This window comes from Monodon monoceros, unplaced genomic scaffold (genome assembly GCF_005190385.1).
Source record: "Monodon monoceros isolate NGI ecotype Baffin Bay Population unplaced genomic scaffold, NGI_Narwhal_1 Super_Scaffold_11, whole genome shotgun sequence".
Taxonomy (NCBI): domain Eukaryota; kingdom Metazoa; phylum Chordata; class Mammalia; order Artiodactyla; family Monodontidae; genus Monodon; species Monodon monoceros.
The window spans coordinates 113,187,002-113,206,474 of NW_021703767.1; the positions used below are offsets into that span (position 1 = coordinate 113,187,002).

General features: G+C 34.7%; 1 protein-coding gene across 1 annotated transcript in view; it reads right to left on the reverse strand.

Moving 5' to 3' along the window:
* Positions 1 to 19,473, reverse strand: part of EIF2A (eukaryotic translation initiation factor 2A) — a 37,745-nt gene that overhangs the window by 2,219 nt on the left and 16,053 nt on the right. The window contains exons 4-11 of the mRNA XM_029215022.1: positions 17,608 to 17,726; positions 16,385 to 16,484; positions 15,943 to 16,025; positions 12,829 to 12,902; positions 12,541 to 12,685; positions 12,222 to 12,338; positions 8,711 to 9,282; positions 4,822 to 4,935 (exon numbers count right to left, since the gene is read on the reverse strand). Coding sequence (XP_029070855.1) covers positions 4,822 to 4,935; positions 8,711 to 9,282; positions 12,222 to 12,338; positions 12,541 to 12,685; positions 12,829 to 12,902; positions 15,943 to 16,025; positions 16,385 to 16,484; positions 17,608 to 17,726 — 1,324 coding nt within the window. The remainder of the gene's footprint in view (positions 1 to 4,821; positions 4,936 to 8,710; positions 9,283 to 12,221; positions 12,339 to 12,540; positions 12,686 to 12,828; positions 12,903 to 15,942; positions 16,026 to 16,384; positions 16,485 to 17,607; positions 17,727 to 19,473) is intronic.

Below are 19,473 nucleotides of genomic sequence, written 5' to 3' on the forward strand. Positions count from 1 at the left end.
GTATAATAAACTACCCAAAAGGTTTTCACTATATAATTGTCATAGGGAACACTTTGCTAGATCTAGGATTTAAAGTTAGGGAATTCCCTGGCAGTCCCATGCTTAAGACTCTGCGCTTCCAATGCAGGGGGTACGGGTTTGAGCCCTGGTCAGGGAACTAAGATCCCACATGCTGTGACGTGTGGGCCGCCCCCCCCCAAATTAAGGTAACATAATAATAAAATAAAAAATAATAGTATATTAGTAATATAATATTATATTAGTAATATAAAATATTATGTTAGTAATATAAAATATATAATTAGTAATATAATATGGAAATAAATGAAATAACCTTAGCAGAGTAAACTAGGAGGTTTCTGTATCAGCAAATAAGCATTCCAAATTTTTGGATATTTTGGTAAGTGCCACTATGTGGATGGTTGGAAATGTGAGAGGGCTTTTCTAATTAAGGTGTTTGAAGTTTCACTCTTGGAATATCCTCAAAAACTATTACACATATATCAAGTACATGTAATAGATTATGCTACAGGATAAGTTCCATAGAGATTTATTTATAATCAGATCAATTCAGCTCTGCAAGAAAGTGCCACGGAAAACTTTGTTCCCTGAAAGGGACATATATTGCTCCCAATGTGATCAGATCTCTGATGACCTTTCTAGCTTCATCCCTTCTCACCGAGTAATCACTGATTCTGAACCATTTTTATTTCCCCTAAGGTGCCATATATTCTTATTTCCTGGCCTTCATGTGTACTGTTCCTTGTGCCTAGAACACCTTCAGGTCACCTGGCTAACCCTACTTATCCTTTAGGCCTCTGGAAAATTCCCCCACCCCCCAAGAGACCAGATTAGTTGCACAACACATGGTATGTTTCCTTACTGTAACTGCACTGTACTATCCCCCATGAGACTGTACCTGAGGTTTCTCTGTTCACTTGTGCCCTCAGAATAATGTGAGCTCGACTGTACATGCTAAATAAATGAAAGAGCAGAAGACCGACTCTCCTTTGTAATTATGACAAGACATACGTTTTGACAAGAGGAGGGAAAAGTTATGAAAGTCTTTCTTTATTGGACCAAAGGTAGGGTTTCTACTTCTTCCTTATAGAGTTCCCGGTGGAATGCACAGACCCTGCAAGACTCTAAAACCTCTTAAGAGTTCTGGATGGAATACTCCAAACTACCAAAGCATCCCAGGGGAACATGGGACAGGCTATCACTCCTAGATCTCCAAATCTAAAAATGTCTGCCTGAGAGTTTTTAGAGAGTGCAGAATTGGAGTATTTTTTTCTCTTTAGAGTCATGTTGGTTGTATTTTGTACATTACAATCAACAAACATTAATTCCTAACCTTCTATGTGAGAACATTACTGAGCACTTTAACAGAGTATTCAGAAAGAAATTATTTAGTTTCCACTCTTAAGGAGCCTATAAGTTCTGATAATATACAGTTTGGTATTTTTCATAATATAAAATTAAAGGAGAAGAGTGGATAAAAGGAGAAGAGACACACTTTGCCTATCAAAATTCACTTTTGACATCAGATAAAAATTTTTAAAATTTAGTTGTTTGTAATCAGCTGAGAATATTAATTTTCTAGGAAGATAAATGTTATAAATATGAAAAACTATTAAAGTTAAGTGAGGGACTTCCCTGGTGGCGCAGTGGTTAAGAATCCGCCTGCCAATACAGGGGACACAGGTTCGATCCCTGGTCTGGGAAGATCCTATGTGCCGTGGAACAAGCCCGTGCGCCACAACTACTGAAGCCCGCGCGCCTAGATCCCGTGCTCCGCGACAAGAGAAGCCACGGCAATGAGAAGCCTGTGCACCACAACGAAGAGTAGCCCCTGCTCGCCAAAACTAGAGAAAGCCCGTGCACAGCAACAAAGACCCAACGCAGCCAAAAAAATAAAAATAAAAATAAATTTAAAATAAATAAGTAAAGTTAAGTGAAATGACGATTTTCCTCCATATTTTAAAAAAACAAGAATAAGTTAAAATGTTTGTGTTAATATACCTGAATTCTGGTCATTCTCTAAAAAAGGTTATGTACATGGTAAGATTAAACTTCGTTTCAATTATTTTTGGTAAACCTGATAAGCTTACAAAGTCATCACCAGTTTATAAAAGTACCTGGTTAGATTATGTACATCTGACTCCTTTATCTTTGGTTCCTTAATTCAGTCAGGATGAGATCCTGTCATAGATCATTTACCTTTGTTCTATCACACAGTCATAACTTTTACTAACTCCAGCCAGTTGTCTCAAAAATACATACTAAAAGGATTATCTTGCAAGTAGAAAACTCTTTGTCATCACTGAGAAAACACGCAGAATAACTCCAAAATGACGGATTAGTAGTGTCATCTTTAGTAAATAATGTGTGGGTGATTATATGGTTGTATGAGGTGGGGTGTGTGTGTGGGCGTTGTTTTTGTAATTATTATGTTTTACATTAATAGCACTGATTGTTTTTTCAAAAGAACCACAGAGTTATCTTTAAGAAAGTCACATTGGGACTTCTCTGGTGATCCAGTGGTTAGGACTCCACGCTTCCATGACAGAGGGTGTGGGTTCCCTGGTTGGGGAACTAAGATCCCACATGCCGTGCGGTATAGGCAAAAAGAAAAAGAAGTCAGACTATTTTAATATTAATTTTTCTAAATAAGACATACTGATTCTATGACCCTCCTCCCCAAATTTTATGTGCTCAAATACCAGAATAACACACAAAAATAAACAACTAATGGGACTTCCCTGGTGGTCCAGTGGGTAAGGCTCCATGCTCCCAATTCATGGGGCCTGGGTTCGATCCCTGGTCGGGAACTAGATCTCACATGCATGCCACAACTAAGAAGTCTGCATGCCACAACTAAGAGTCCGCGTGCCTCAACTAAGACCCAGCACAGCCAAAATAAATAGTAAATAAATATTTTTTAAAAATAAACTAATATTTTATTACAAAGGGACCTTAGCTCAGTACCCGCAATGGTCATGTTAAAAATATCTTCTGATAAAGAGGGAGAAACAGCACTTATAAAAGTGGGATTCTACGTTGAGGGGGTTTCTGAAGGCCCTTAAATCTCAGTTAGAAGGAATCTTATACAGTCATTATAAAAAACAGTATGGCGGTTCCTCAAGAAATTAAAAATATGTGATCCAGCAATCTCACTTCTGGGTATATATCCAAAGGAAACAAAACTCATTATCCCAAAGAGACAGCTGTACTCCCATGTTCACTGCAACATTATTTATAATAGCCAAGGTATGGAAACGATCTATGTGCCCTTCAACGAAAGAATGGATATAGAAAATGTGATATATAAACATACCTACATATTTACACAGAGTAGAACATTATCCAGTCATAAAAAAAGGAAATCCTACCATCTGCAACAACATGCATGAAACTGGAGGGCATTATGCTATGTGAAATAAGCCAGAAAGAGAAAGAGAAATACTGCATGGTACCACTTATATATGGAATCTAAAAAAAAAAGTCAAACTCATAGAAACAGCGAGTAGGATGTGGTGGTTGCCAGGAGCTGAGGGGTAGTGGGAGAAATGGCGAGAGGTTGGTAAAAGGGTACAAATCGTCAGTTATAAGATGAATAAGGTCTGAGGATCTCATGTATAACATGGTGACTGTAGCTGATAATACTATATTTTACTGAATACAGTAAATGAAATTTGCTAAGAAAGTAGAATTTAAGTGCTTCATCCCCCAGAAGTAAATATGTAAGGTGATGAATGTGTTAATTAACTTGATTGTAGAAATCCTTTCACAATGTATACCTATATCATATCATCACATTGAACACTTTAAAATTTTTATTTGTCAATTATACCTGTAATTATTAGCTGGAAAACCAACAACAACAAAAAAGGAATCTTAGCTACCAGTTTGTAATATTCGGGGCCAGCAGAGGTGTCTACCCACTCTGATGAAAGGCCAAGTCCTCCTTTTTACACAAGTCTAATACAGGGACTAGATCATTTTACTTGGAAGGACCTAAGCCTGAGTTATTTAAAGACATTTCTGGAGATGAAATATATTAACTACAAAAGAGCACACCGATTTTTTTAGGCCCAGATTTTAACAGAATATGGCTGCATAATGAAATTCTATACCTTAAAATAGTAACTGCCTGTCAAAACACACAAGTAACCTAGAACTGTCAAAATTCAAGCATTAATAGGCAAGATGGAATTGTCTCGATCTCAAAAATGTGGTTACCATGACTTTACTAACCACAAATTTCCAGCCCAGCAGATCTCACTATCACCGTAAGCCACACACCATCACAATTTACTTGTCAATTATTATGCTGGTGTGGTTTTTCAACTACCAAATCATATAAAAAATTATTTTAGAACAATTCCATTGTTTGGGTACTCTAGTGTTTAGATTCCCAGCTGAACAATTCCTATAGTAATATACTGAGTGACAAAATGGCCTTATAGTCATGTAATTTCTGGTTTCTCTTAAACATATGCTTTCAAAAAAGCAAACTATACCACTTCACACAGCTCCTCCAAGAGGGTCTGTTGCAAGTAACACACTACACAATCCCATGAGGGTTTCAGGTTTTAAGGTCAGTTCCAGTTTCCTAGGTCCCACATTATATATAAAGGGCTACTGAGAAATTCATAGGCAAACACAAAAGAGACATTCTGGCTACTTAAGTCTAACTCCAACTACATTTTATAACCTGTCAACTTTTTAGGACTACAGTTCTTTAAACTTTAAGGCACACAGCTAATTTAACTGGTTTCATTTGTTTGTTTTGTTTGAAAAGATAAGCGCCCCAAGTACCTGCTTTGCAGCTTTCTTAGCCTCATGCTTCCTTTGATTTTTAAGAGCTGTTTTTGATAACGGCTTCTCATTTCCTGGTTGTGGTTTCATATTCTGAGGTGGTTCCTCCTCATGCTATAGAAAATGTAAAATAAATGACTTTGAAATGGAGTCCATGTATTTACAAACATATACAACAAATTATACAATTTGGCTAGTACAGGACAAACTTACTTTACCAAATTTATCATAAGTTCACTGGCAAAGAATATTTCAAAACTCTTGTTGTAGGCACACTTCAACGGTCAAGATGGATTTAATAAGGATCTTCCTACTAGTTGATATATGATATCTTTCAGTTATATAAGAGCCAGCAAAATTCACTTTATTTCTGTTTAAACAATGGAATTTTTCTTAGTACTACCACTGACACATGATTTTTATGAAATTAGATACTAACAATAGTTTCTTCTGGGGTCCTTTTGGATTTGACTACTGCCAACAGAAAGAGTTGCCTCATTTGTTTTCTTTGCACAAAGAGTCACTTGCTAGATCTTGCAAAATCAGAGATTAGAAGATTAAAAATAAAAGCAAATGGAAAAACTAAAACAGACAATAAAAAATTAAATCAAATATGAAGGGGGTAACTACATAGTTATAAATCCAGAATTAACATAATGAAGAGGTTTTAAAACACTAAATGACTTGTCAGACTATACTGTGAAAACAGGCAATCATTTTCATCATCAGATATTTATGTAACTATCAACCACATTCAACAACAACAGAATTACATACAGGATCAAGAAGGATCTAATGTAAAACACAGTGACTATACTTGATAGCACTGTATTGTATAATTGTGTAACTGAAATTTCCTGAGGGTAGAATTCAAATGTTCTCACAAAAAAAAAAAAAAAAAAAAAAAGAAGATAAATATGTGAGGTGATGGATATGTTAATTAACCAGATGAGGGGAAACCTTTCACAATGTGTATTAAATCACCATGATGTACAGTTTCTTGAGTACTAGATCTCAGAGCTGTATTGTACTTATAAGTGCTATAATCAAATGCGCAGGGCTCAAACATTTAAAATATAGAGGAATAAGTAAAAAACCATAAAGTGATTTTTATCTTAGCAGCTGCATTAACTATTGCAGGCATCGAAGTTCTGTGTGTGAACATACCCTACTTGAAGCAACTGAATATATGAGAACCCACATTTGGAGAACAGACAAATTTGCATGGCAAGCCTCTTGTACTTTTTTGATCCCCACTGCACATAATGTTAGTTAAGATATACTAATCCTTGAACATTTGTTTTATATTCTTTCAATAGTGAGTTCTTCTATAGTATCTTGCTTTGGCTGAAAAAGCTTCTACTCATGAGAACTTTTAAAAAAAAGAGAAAGCAATTAAGAATGATGCAAGAAGAAAGGATGAGTTACAAGTCTCTTCCACACTGTGAGCATCATGTAGCCACTGACAGACTTTCATTTTATTTATTTATTTTTAGCTGTGTTGGGTCTTTGTTGCTGCATGTGGGCTTCTCACTGCGGTGGCTTCTCTTGTTGCGAAGCACGGGCTCTAGGTGCGCAGGCTTTAGTAGTTGCGGTGTGTGGGCTTAGTTGCTCCGCAACATGTGGGATCTTCCCGGATCAGGGATCGAAACCATGTCCCCTGCACCGGCAGGCGGATTCTTAACTACTGCACCACCAGGGAAGTCCCCTGACAGACTTTCATTTTAGATGAAAAAAATCCACACAGCTACTACGGATCATGAGCTTTTCTGGCTTTAGCAATGTGTCTACTGTACACAATTTCATCCTCATTAATAAAGTTTGTTTCTTCAATTACATCAATTATAAGATTGTCTTGATAAACACATTATAAAAGTGAAGGGTTTTTTTGAAAGCCAAGAAATACTTCTTTAAGTATAATTTATATATGCATTTTTACTTATAAAAAAAGTAATTTTTTCCTTCAGGGGAAGAATCCAAACACCTTTTTCCCCCTCTGCTATGTAACCTTCTTCCTTTGTGAAGTTATTGACCAGACTATCTTTGTTTCTAGTAATTTCTTGACAATGTTTTCTTTGCCATTTAGTTTTCTGGAATTAGATACAAACAATAATTTCTCATTCATAGGCATATAGTTCCTTCAAATAAAATGATGTGATAGGATCACATAATCACCAGGTTATATACAAAAGCAAGAATTTAGTAGAAATCTTAAATGTCAAAAAAGTTTGGTTTGGGGACTTCCCTGGTGGTCCAGTGGTTAAGAATCCGCCTTCCAATGCAGGGGACGCACGTTCGATCCCTGGTTGGGGAACAAAGATTCCATATGCCGCGGGACAACTAAGCAAGCCTGCGTGCCGCAACTACTGAGCCTGAGCGCCACAATTAGAGAGAAGCCTGCATGACACAATGAAAGACCCCACATGCTGCAACAAAGATCCTGCGTGCTGCTACTAAGACCCGGCACAGCCAAAAAAAAGTAAAAAAAAAGTTTGGTTTTAAGAAGTTCTTACCTAGTTTTTTTTCACTATTTTCAAAATATATTCTTTCTATATTAATTTTTCTCCCTCCACCAACCAAAACAAATTAGTTTTATGAGTCAGAGAATAAAAATATACACTAATTCAGAAGTCCTTCCTCTTGTGCTATCTTACACAGATTTAGAAAGCAGGATGTGTTAAGGTCACTTCTTTTTTTTATCTCAGGTAAGGAAAATTTCAATAAAGAGACAGAACAAATCCTAAGACTATTATATCTTTTTAAAAAAAATCTAAATGCAAAAATAATAAACAGGGCTTAATTTGTTATATGTTTCTATATATTTTTACTAAATAACTTAATGCAACAAAAATGTTTCACCAACATTTCATTGAAGTCAAAATGCTACATTTTGTGGAGGAAGAAGGCTTGTTCTTTTGTTTTTGTTTTTCAGAGGGTTAGGAGCACAATGGAGGCACAGAAATATTTATCCTTTGAAAAAGTATCTACTTCCCTGAGTGCCTTAATAATTAAGTGACTATATATTCCCATTTACTTGGAACAGTTCCAGTTTACACCTATTGTATGGTCATCATTCTATTAATATGAATAATATTGTTCATTCTTACAGAGCAACTTTATTCCTTAATGTCATCACAGAAACTCAGGATATTAATAAATGCTTTCCCCTGAGCTCTGAAATGCTAACATTTTAAAGCAGATCAGAATCTGACCAATACTCCAGTCATAACTTTACAACAGAGGTCTGGAACTGATGGCCTAAGGACAACAAGTGTGTTTTGTTTGAATAGCAGTGTTTTAAAAATTGAGAAATTTCATACAAGCATCCAGACTTGTCTTGAAAAATCAAACTCTTGGCAAACTGGGCCTAAAATCTCCTGTGGAAACAATGGGCTACTGCTGTGTAGTTGCTATGGCCTTGAAAGAGGGCATGCTCTCTCCCTTTCACCATTCTCTCCCACTCACCATTGCCTTACACTAGCAGCCTAGCCTGACAGGCATTTGAATTTGAGCCCACAATCTACACCCAGTTATCTTTCCCAGAGATTTTTACATTAATTACTTTGTCAACTTAACAATAGTTCACTGGAACTTTCGTGTCAGTCCAGTGGTTCGGACTCCTCACTTCCACTACAGGGGGCCCAGGTTCAATCCCTGGTCAGGGAACTAATCCCGTAAACCGCAGTGCACGGCCAAAAAAACAAACAAACAAAAAAACAAAACCTAAAACAACCATTCACCATCTTCAGCAGCAGGTCCTCCACAATTTCTACCCTAGAGTTTATATCTTCTAATCAGATACTAAGTAACACAGGAACATGCATAAGGATCTAGGGAACTCTACACACTGAAAAACCTTTTCCTACCAAAGTAGTAAAACTTTACTTACCAGTTTGGAATTGGTGACTGGTTTATTTCTTAAAGCTGGGGGTCTATAAGCTGTTGCAACTTTAGGTTCTTCACTAGGTACATCACTTGGAACTGCTTGGTAAGTTATCGCTTTTTCTGGAAATATTCCATCTAGGAATGGCTGCCAAGAAACCTGCCATAATTCTGCATTTGATGGTACATCATACTTGTGTAAGACAGAACCGGTATAATGCCAAATCTTGTACCCATTATTAACACGTAACCTGGGAGCACATGTGGCTGTTAAAATATGCTCACCATCTGGGCACCAAGCAAAATATGTAGAATCAGAGGCCACCGGTTTAGAAATAAGTTTGTAGTTTTTAACATCCCACACTTCCATTTGCCCCCTCAGATTTCCAAATCCAGCTAGTACTAATATATGTCCATGAGGGCTGTAGTAGGCTGCATTACGAGGGCCAGTTCCAAAGTCAAACACAGGATCACACTTCAAGTTGAAAATTGTTGCTTTAGCAGGCATGAAACCATAAACAGCACAAAACTCAGTAGAACTAGAATTCCAAACTACATCATAAATGGGGCCATTTTTTGCTAGAAAAAGAATATAAAATCCAAGTTAGTGATAAAGAAATACGTATAGTATTATAATATTTAATAGCACAAATTACAATCATAACACTCATAAACACAACAAACACTAAAAAAAAAAATCCAAAAATTTCATGGTATGTTAAAATATTTTTACATGACATACTATGGGGATTAATGTATGATTATAAATTTATTTAAGAACGCTTAATGAATCTTAATTTCTTTTTTTTTATAATTGTTTTGCAATTTTGTATATTATTATTTGTCTTTAGTACTTTTATTAAAATTTTTTTTTTTTGGCCATGCCGCGTAGCATATGGGATCTTAGTTCCCTGACCAGGGATCAAACCCGTGCTCCCCTGCAGTGGAAGCACGGAGTCTTAACCACTGGACCACCAAGGAAGTCCCTTAATTTCTTGTAAACGTTCTGGCAATGTGGGCTCATAGAAGCATAGGTTATTATTACTATTAAAAAACTAGTTTTTCTAGTAATATATGCATACAGTAATAAAGATACAAACTATATAAAAAGACATGCCACAAAAATAAGTCCCTCTACGCAAAGGCAGCCCTCTGTTATACTTCTTGCATATCCTTTCAGAATATTTTTGTTGAAATTAAGCATCTCTCTCTTAAGCACTTACACACACACAAAAAGTTCTAAACCTTTGTTTTCATTTAATACTCTTGGAAATTTTTCCATGTAAGCACACTGAGCTCTGTGCCTCATTCAGTTGCAGTGTATTCCATTACAAATCTTGCTGTTTATATTCCACTGTAAATGTACACAAATACATCTGTAGGAGAGAAACTGCCTGGTCAAAGGGCACATACATTTACTTCATAATGTACCACCAAAATGCCCTTCAAAGAACTTGTACCAGTTTACACTACCAGTAGTTTTTTTTTTTTTTTTTTTAATTTATTAAATTTACTTATTTTTGGCTGCGTTAGATCTTTGTTGCTGTGCATGGGCTTTCTCTAGTTGCAGCGAGTGGGGGCCACTCTTCGTCGCGATGGCTTTTCTTGTTGCGGAGCACAGGCTGTAGAGCACAGGCTCAGTAGTTGTGACGCACGGGCTTAGCTGCTCCGCGACATGTGGGATCTTCCCGGACCAGGGCTCAAACCCGTGTCCCCTGAATTGACAGGCAGATTCCCAACCGCTGCGCCACCAGGGAAGCCCTACCAGTAGTTTTTGATAGCAAAGATTTTCCCCTCACGCTCACTCGTACTGTTTCATATTTTTATCTTTGCCAACCTACTAAGTGAAAAATTGTATCTTGTTTTCCTTTATTATAAATGAAGCACCTTTTAGTATACTTATACATAATTTTATTTCTTTTTTGTGGACTATTTTTTACTGTCCTATACCTATTTTTCTCTCCTGTTATTGGTCTTTTATTGTTACACTTGAGATATTAACAAAATTCACCTTTTCTCATATTTATCCCTTGTCTAAAACTTTTTTTCCCTAATTTTTTGTTTGTTTTGCTTAATTTATGGACTCTTTTCTTCCCCCAGTGTAGAAATCTGTAATTTCATATACTAAAATTTATCACTTTCCCCATACGACTTCTACCTTGTTTAAAGTCTTTTTCTACTTTAAGATTAGAAAAATGTACGTATAGCTGATTCACTTTGCTGTAGCTGTATAGCAGAAACTAACAACACTGTAAAGTAACTATACTCCAATAAAATTTTTTTTAAAAATTCTCCCACATTTTCTTCTAGTTCTGTAGTTTTAGATACAATTTTTTGGCCCAATTGGAACTTATTTTGGTAAAGAATTAGCAATAGTAACTTTTTGTTCCAAATAGCTAGCCAACTGTCCCCAAACCACATATTAAATGATCAATATTTTCCTGCATTGATTCAAATGCTGACTTTATTATACGTCAATGGCTTTGGAAGTATGGATCTATTTGTGGATCCTATTGTGTTCCACTGATTTATCTGCTTATCCATAAGCCAGAACCAAATTGTCTTAATTACAATTGCTTTACATTTTAATATCTAATAGTATCAGAATCCCTCCTTCGCTACTCTTTTTTTTGCAAAGTTTTCAAAACATTCTTGCATGTTTATTTTTCAATATCAACTTTAGAACCAGCTTATCTAATTGTAAAAAAGAAAATCTACTGGCATTTTAGTTTAATTTTTAGATCAATTTGGAGAGAAATGACATCTTTGTCAAGTTATTAAAGGTTATAGTTTGCCCCTCAGAAGTTTTAAAGTTTTCTTCCCATCAGCCCTATATATTTCTTTTTTGTTGCTGTATATGGAATCTTTCCTTCCATTTTGCTTTTTAAGAGGCTGTTGTTTATGCTGTAACTTCATCTGATGAGCAGAGATGATTCGATTTTCACCTTTCTAAACTGTATACTTATTCTTTTGATCAGGTACACTGACTAGGTCTTTCAGAATGTTAAATAATAAATGGAAGGGGGGCGGGTCATCCTTGTTTTGTTCCTGATTTGAATGGGAATACACAGTTTTTGAAAGAAAGGTTACCTTACCCATACATGTTCAATTCAAAATAAAAAAGATTAGGGAGTTGCCAGAATTTTAAAACTAGTTTTTCACAGTTAACTCATCAAAACAAAATATGAAGTGGTTAAAACTCTTCAGTTCTGAAGATGGTGCTAAACACACTACACCAACTTGCTGTCATAATTAATTACACAAGTCCCCAAAGAGCTATTACAATGAAATTATCTCATCAGCAAGTTCCCTACTAAACTGCTAGCATAACTAAATTAACTAATTGGATTCTGTCAAAATAAGGTATGTTTGGGGATGCTAAGAGGAATTTTATCTTAAAGGTTATTAAAATACGTGAGTTCTATCACTTGATCAAGAACTTAGATGAGATCATCTTTATGGCACTGTATTTTTTACTATCATTTATTCTATTAAAGGAAGACTGCTGGAACACTCACGTAATTGCACCACAGCACTTTCTCCATTTGTGGCAATGTAATGCAGCGTCTGTTCCCCATAGTAGGAAGCTCCTGTCTTGTCAACATCAGTACTAGCTATTACCAACACAGCAGTAGCTGTAAGTGTAAAAACTTTAATTAGATTTAAAACACAAATTAAACTAATGGTGATTAGAAAAATATTAAAAAGTGTAACAAAGCACATGTAAATTTTCATTGAATAAGCACTGATACTCTTTTCTTTTTCTATATACATAGGAATATAAGTCTAAATTAATGCTTGATAAACAAAATGGGAGATAAAATATATTTATCATACCTTTTTTATTCCATAGCATTGTAACCTTATCAGCCTTAAAGAAACTTTTATTGGCTAAAGCTGCATGAGGTCCATCAAAGTTGGGGTACTGATATAATCTAACAAATGAAGGTGCACCCTTACTTCCTGGAACATAGACAGCCACCTAAGATACACAGACATAAATAATGACTTAAATTTTTTGAAGCATATAAACTAAGATGGACATGTTTTTAAAGTCACTAAAAACTAGGAAAAGGTTTAATGTCATAATATTCCACATGAACAAACAAAAACATTAGCAGTTACCTTGTACGGCTGGGGTCCAGGTGATAACACAAAATCATTAATTTTTTTCAAATGCAATTTATTTGCAAATGTATCTAAAAAAAAGTAAATGGTATTAGATTAATGAGAGAAGCTAACAGAAATATCTCAAATTCTGAATGCATCATAAAAGGTTAACGTAACTATACACAAAACGGCTCACTGTAGTCTCATGTCGGTGAGGCAGAGTAACAGAGTGGAAGAAGCATGGGTGAGTGAGACAGACCTGTGCGTGAATTCCTACTCAGTCACTGTGTGACTGTGTGACCTTGGGCAAGTAATGGGATTACATACCTAATTCTTAGTGTACAGTGCCAGGCACACAGTAGGTATTAAATAAATATCAGTTCTCTTCTCTTAAATCTCTGAACTAAAGTAGTCTTAGAGCCCATTTGATGGGACAGATGACCCTAGCTTGCTACTGTAGAACGTGGAAATGAAAATTCTGTAACTAATGTGATAAACAGATCCACAACAATGATAATCAACAATAGTAACTATAACAATGGCCGATATTTGTTGAGTGCTTACTCTGTGCCAGAAGAAACCATGTTATGAACACTATGCTCTCCTAGTTAATGGGATCAAGAGCTATTACTCTTTCTTTGTTCAAATATAGAGACCAACAGCTATTCAAAAGTAGCATACCAAACTGCTAAACTGGCAGCCCCCTTCTTCTGGCATGCTCATAAAGAGGCAAGGAAGATAAGCGAGCAAGCTAACCCCAAATTAGTGGGGAAAGGATTAAGCCTCAAAAGCAGGAAATTGAAGGGTAATGCTAAATGACTGTGTAGATGGTGTCAAAATCTGCCTGCATGCCATCTTCTGTAAATGTGAACATTTGCCAATTCCCATTCTACTTTCTCGACTTATGATGGGGTTATGTCCTGATAAACCCATGGTAAGTTGAAAATATCATAAGTTGAAAATGCATTTAATAAACCTTATGTACTGAACATCATAGCTTAACTTAGACTACCTTAAATATTAAGTGCTCAGAACACTTAATATTAGTCTACAGTTGAGCAAAATCATTAAACACAAAGGCTATTTTATAATAAAGTGTTGAATATCTCATGTAATCTATTGAATACTCAACTGAAAGTGAAAAACATAATGGTTGTACAGGTCCAAAAGAGTTCTAAGTGTATCAATTGTTGACCCTTGTGATCATGTGGCTGACTGGGAGCTGTGGCTCACTGCTGCTGCCCAGCATCACGAGAGGGTACCATTCCACATGGCGCTAGCCCAGGAAGAGATTGAAATTCAAAGTACAATTTCTACTGAATACATAGCACTTTCACACCATCATGAAGTTGAAAAATCTTAACTCAAACTATTGTAAGTCAGTGACTGTACTAAAAAGTGTTCAGTCACCAATGGAATATTCTAAGGACAAAAGGAACTGCAAAACTTTCTTCTTTAAATTATTTTTCAGTAATCATGTTATAGGTGTTACTATTGGTATTGCTATTCTAAGAATGCTATGTGGTCAATGAAGAATAAAGCAAATGAATAATTATGTGGATGTGATATTCTCAAACTATCACCCGTTATCCCAGAGAAACACATTCTTGGTGTTGGCAAAAGGCAGTACAGATATAAGATAAAAAAGAAAAAAAAAAAAAAAAAAAAAGGCCTAGAAACAATGATCAATCAACACAGTAGCAATGAGAATCCTCTACACCCAGACTGTGGTCTCTAAATACCATTTTCCACTAAAAGGGAGCAGAGTATATTGGAGAATTGGCTGATTCTAGGTGTATAGCAAGAAATATACAAGATAATCCTAGAATGATTTGTCCTACCATATAGCAAAAAAGTCATTAAAGACTAATTGACCAATGATGGGACAATTTGAGAATCAATAAGAATAGTAATTAAAATGGATTGAAACACATCATGTGTAAATCCATAGTTCATTAGGTTGGGGGTGGGGACTAATCAGTTGCAATGGAGATTGCTAAAGAAAGAACTCATTTTATTAAAAGTGATAAAGGAGAAGAATATTTATTTTGCCTTTCCCATATAAATGGTCCACTAGGTAACCAAATAGTAGAAAGGGGAATTTCTCCTTATAGAGGTAGTACAGCTAATAAATGATAAGGGAAGGAGGGAAACTATAGTATCACCAATTTTTAACCACGCATTGAACATTAACGCCAATTAACCATACAAAATTAAAGACAATGAGACATTATGTGCTTCTTTTTTTTTTTTATGTGTTTCTTGATAAAAGAATTGAACACTGCCTTATGATGTAGTCTTGCCCTCAGCTCCCCAAAACAGAACTTGAAGCTGACCAACTCTAGATCCAAACAGTTATTTACAGGAAACAGATGAACATGTTAAATGGGATACAAGAGCAAAACTCAAATATGGGAGTATATATAAGTAACTTTGTTTCTTAAATAATAAATTGCAAGGGGGAAAAAAGAATGGAGAGGGAACTTATAGCTTAAAGAAACTTAAAAGATATATAAATCAATTGCAATGTGAAGGACCTTATTTGGATCCTGAGTTTTAAAAAAATTATCACATTTTCAATTATTAGAAGTTTGAACACTGACCAGATATTCTATAATCTGTGATAATGGTATTATGACTAAGTTTGAAAAAAATATTAAGAGCCCTAATCTTCAGAATACATACTGAAATAGTTATAGGTAAAATTATACGATGTCTACAATTTTCTTTAGCAGAGTAAAAGAGATGGTAGGTGGACAGATGCATGGATGAAGGTTTGGCAATGGGCTGATGGCTATGGGACTAGGTGTCTACTTTTGTATTTGAAACTCTACACAACTAAATATTTTAAAAATTTGTATCACAGAATTTCAATAGCAACTAAACTCAGAAAGAGGTACTCAAATGTCTTAATAGTAATTATTAGATAGTAAAAGTTTATTATAAAAGAATGTTTGTGTTATAAAGTTTTACTAGCAATTACACTTGGAGTTATTCAAATGAATTACTATAACAGCAACTGTTAATATATTAACAGTATTTAGGAGAACCCTATGATACCATGTAAGGCAATAAAAACTGTACATATTTATAGCAAATAATAAAATCATTTCATAAATCTTTCCATACTAAAATTGTTGTTTTCAAAGAAGTGAACTTCATTGTTAACATTTCGGGCACAAAGAGTTTCATCTTCTGACCAGGATGGACACCTACATTGAAAAGAAAGAATATTAAAAAATTTTAAATAGAATGTAACATCATATGTTAACATGTTAAAGTTTATGATATTGTTTACTATTTAAGGAAAAATACTTATAAATATGATGTCAAGTCAGTTACTAATAGTTTTAGTCAGCATATATAATAGAAAAATATTATTCCTTTTGATTCAAATACTAAATAAAATATCAAGTTTTTACTCTATTACATTCTCACATACAAAATCCTTAAAGATCTAGATTTTGATCTGAGAAGTTATTTTCTAAATCAATACCAGAGAAACAAATAACATACAACAAAGATATTTAAAATATTTAAAAATAATTAGTATTTTAAAGCATTTATTTACCAATTTTGCATTTTTTTCTGGATGAAAGACTTCAAACACGTCCCAGTTTTCACATCATAAAGTTGTAGGTTAGGTATCCCAGCTGTATCATCTTTAGAAGCTGCCATAAAAACAAAAATTTTTGCAGTAATTGTCTCCTAACACTAGTAAAAAGATTTCATTCTTAGAAAAAATTTGAACAAGATTATAAAAGATCGGGTAAGAGCTGCTTTCAATCAACTTTCCCCTCTAGCTTTAATTATAGATTTAATCATCCATTCCTAAAGCTATGACAATATGATGGCTGTCTGAGCAGAATTTTGTATTTCTGAAATGAGTTAATTACTACAGTTTTTAAGAATACTTGAAGAGATTAAGTGTGACATAGTTTGCTGTTAAACAGATTAAACTGTCTTATCACGAAAGCTGTGTCTGTAAGTTACACACATGAAGAAAAGTTATATAAAACCACTCACAGTTCTCAACTGATTCTCAATTTCCCTTTTACTTACTTGGAAAAATAATATTCATTAGAGTCCATGCCTCTTGGAAGAACGAACTCAGGAAGTTCATAATCCAACAATGAGCTACTATCATATATTTATTCAACAATATCCACATTATTACAAAATGCTTCTTAAAATAAGCCCTATACCGGGACCCAATATTTTATCACTGATCTATGAAGCACAGCTATATATTGGGTTGGCTAAAAAGTTCATTTGGATTTTTCTGTAAGATGTTATGGAAAAACCCAAACGAACTGTTGGCCAAGCCAATAAAATGTTCATATAATGTATATTAGATCTTTAAATGCGTTAGAAAATGACACACCATTTCCTACCTTTGTCATACCATAAACATTTCTTAGACGTTGTGTCTACTGTACTTCCTCTTTCATTTATAATTATATAAAACGATTTTTATTTTAAAGGTCATTATTCTTCTTAATTTTTGCGATCTTCTCTATCCATTGGTTATTTACTTTATAAATTTTCCCTTGAGCTTTTTTCTTTTCCTCTATCTCATGATGGATCTTCTCACTAACTTACTATACCTTGAAATTACTTAAAGTACATTCTATTTGGGGAATACAAGATTCACTGTCAATTAAAAATATTCTCAAACACTATTTACTATCATAAATATTAATTACTTTCCTATAAGATTATAAACCTCCTTTTTTTTCCCCACTGAGTTGAGTTGGTCCTGTCAGAATATTTTTACAATTGGAAAATACTTACTAGTGTAAGGCTGCCATGTTGCCAGGACAGTGTTTTTTGGCGAGAACTCAAGGCAAACTGCCTTTGGAAGGTCGAAGGAGTGCAGTTGTCCCTTGTTAGTGACATTGATAACATTTATTCTGGTTTCAAAAGAAATTACTTCAGCAATGAAATACTGTTTCACAATAGCCAGCACTATCCAAAACATTCATACTTCTTTTTAAGTACAGATCACTCTAAAGTGTTCATTCCTCATAAAAATCAATTTTCAGTCAGTTCTAGAAAATATCCAATAAACACTTTAACGTAAAAGAGTGTACATTTTACCAAAGGCCCCTATTTAAGGCTGGTGTTGGGAAGTAATATAGAATTTGCAGAAAGATACAATAGATACCACCTTCAACCAAAAAGGAAAAAACAGGCCTTTAAGTGAACACAGAACAAATCTACAGACAAGCTGACGAATTTCAAATCCAAGAGAAAATGAAAAGTATGTATTTTTTAATTTGAGTAAATGGAAACTGCAGCGGCTAGGGAAATCAGCAAGGATACTTTTGATGTCTATAAAAATCTCAGAAGCAGTCTACAAAAGATATTACTGTAAGAATTATCGTGGTACAATGACAAAAAAGACAATAATTGTAAAAAAAAAAGCAGTTTCCACTTTTGGGGACACTTTCTATGAACCATGTTCTGGTTTAACCACTTTATGTACATTTTCTCATTTAATCCTCACAACAATCTCATAAAACAGGTATTATCATCTCCATTTTACAAATGGTAAAACTGCAGGTTAGAAAAATGAAATGATCTGATGATTTGCCCAAGAGCATACTCCTAATAAATGCCAGAGCAATGCTCTGAAACCTGTTTGGCCTGACTTGCTCTTACGTAGTCCTTGTGGTGAAAGAAAGAAAGAAAAAAAAAAAGATACTCCATCTCATTGCAGAAATTCCTTAAAGTTACCTTGTTCAACTCAAGTTTGAGGACACTGGGTTAGGATAAGTGGCAACTGGTAAGAATAAACAATTACCATATATTATTTAAACACAGAAACATACACACAAACACACACACTTATGACTGTAGATTCTTTACAACTTACTGTAAATTACATATTTTAGAATTACATGAAGCTTTCTTTTTTTTGTTGTTAATAAACTTTAAAGTTATTCTTAGTTTAATGAAGGGGGTTTATTTTAATTTAATAAGCACAAATTTAAGGAAAAATCAGTTATAGCTTCTGACTTAGTTAACCATGAACCCAGCAAAGACCACAATCAATACACTATATCTGTTTCTCTTGCCCCAGGAACAATATGTACTGTTGTGGCTGCAGCACCTTAAGGAAATAAATGCTAGAACCAGGTATAAAAAAATCTATTAAAAAGATGGACACAACATGTGGGGACATATTAAGAGGACTGAGTTGAATCCAACAGAAAACAAAGTGGAGATATGACATATAAAAAATTAATAATAATTGCCAAAGTGGAAATAGACTTACTCAATAAACTGTAAGCTAGTAGAATAAGGGATACCTCAAAAAGATAATAGGCAATGCAAAGATGTATGATATGTCCCATCAGATAGCAAATTTCTATCAACTCATTACTCAAATACTGTAAACTAAAATATGAATTTAGGGACTTCCCTGGCGCAGTGGTTAAGACTGCACTCCCAATGCAGGGGGCCTGGGCTCGACCCCTGGTGGGGAACTAGATCCCACATGCACGTCGCAACTAAGAGTTCCCATGCCACAACTAAGACTCAGCGCAACCAAATAAAAATAAATAAATATATATATAAATATTAGAAAAATAATAAAATATGGATTGAAAAAAAAACCCCAAATACCCACAACAGGTTACACCTAAAGAAATAAGA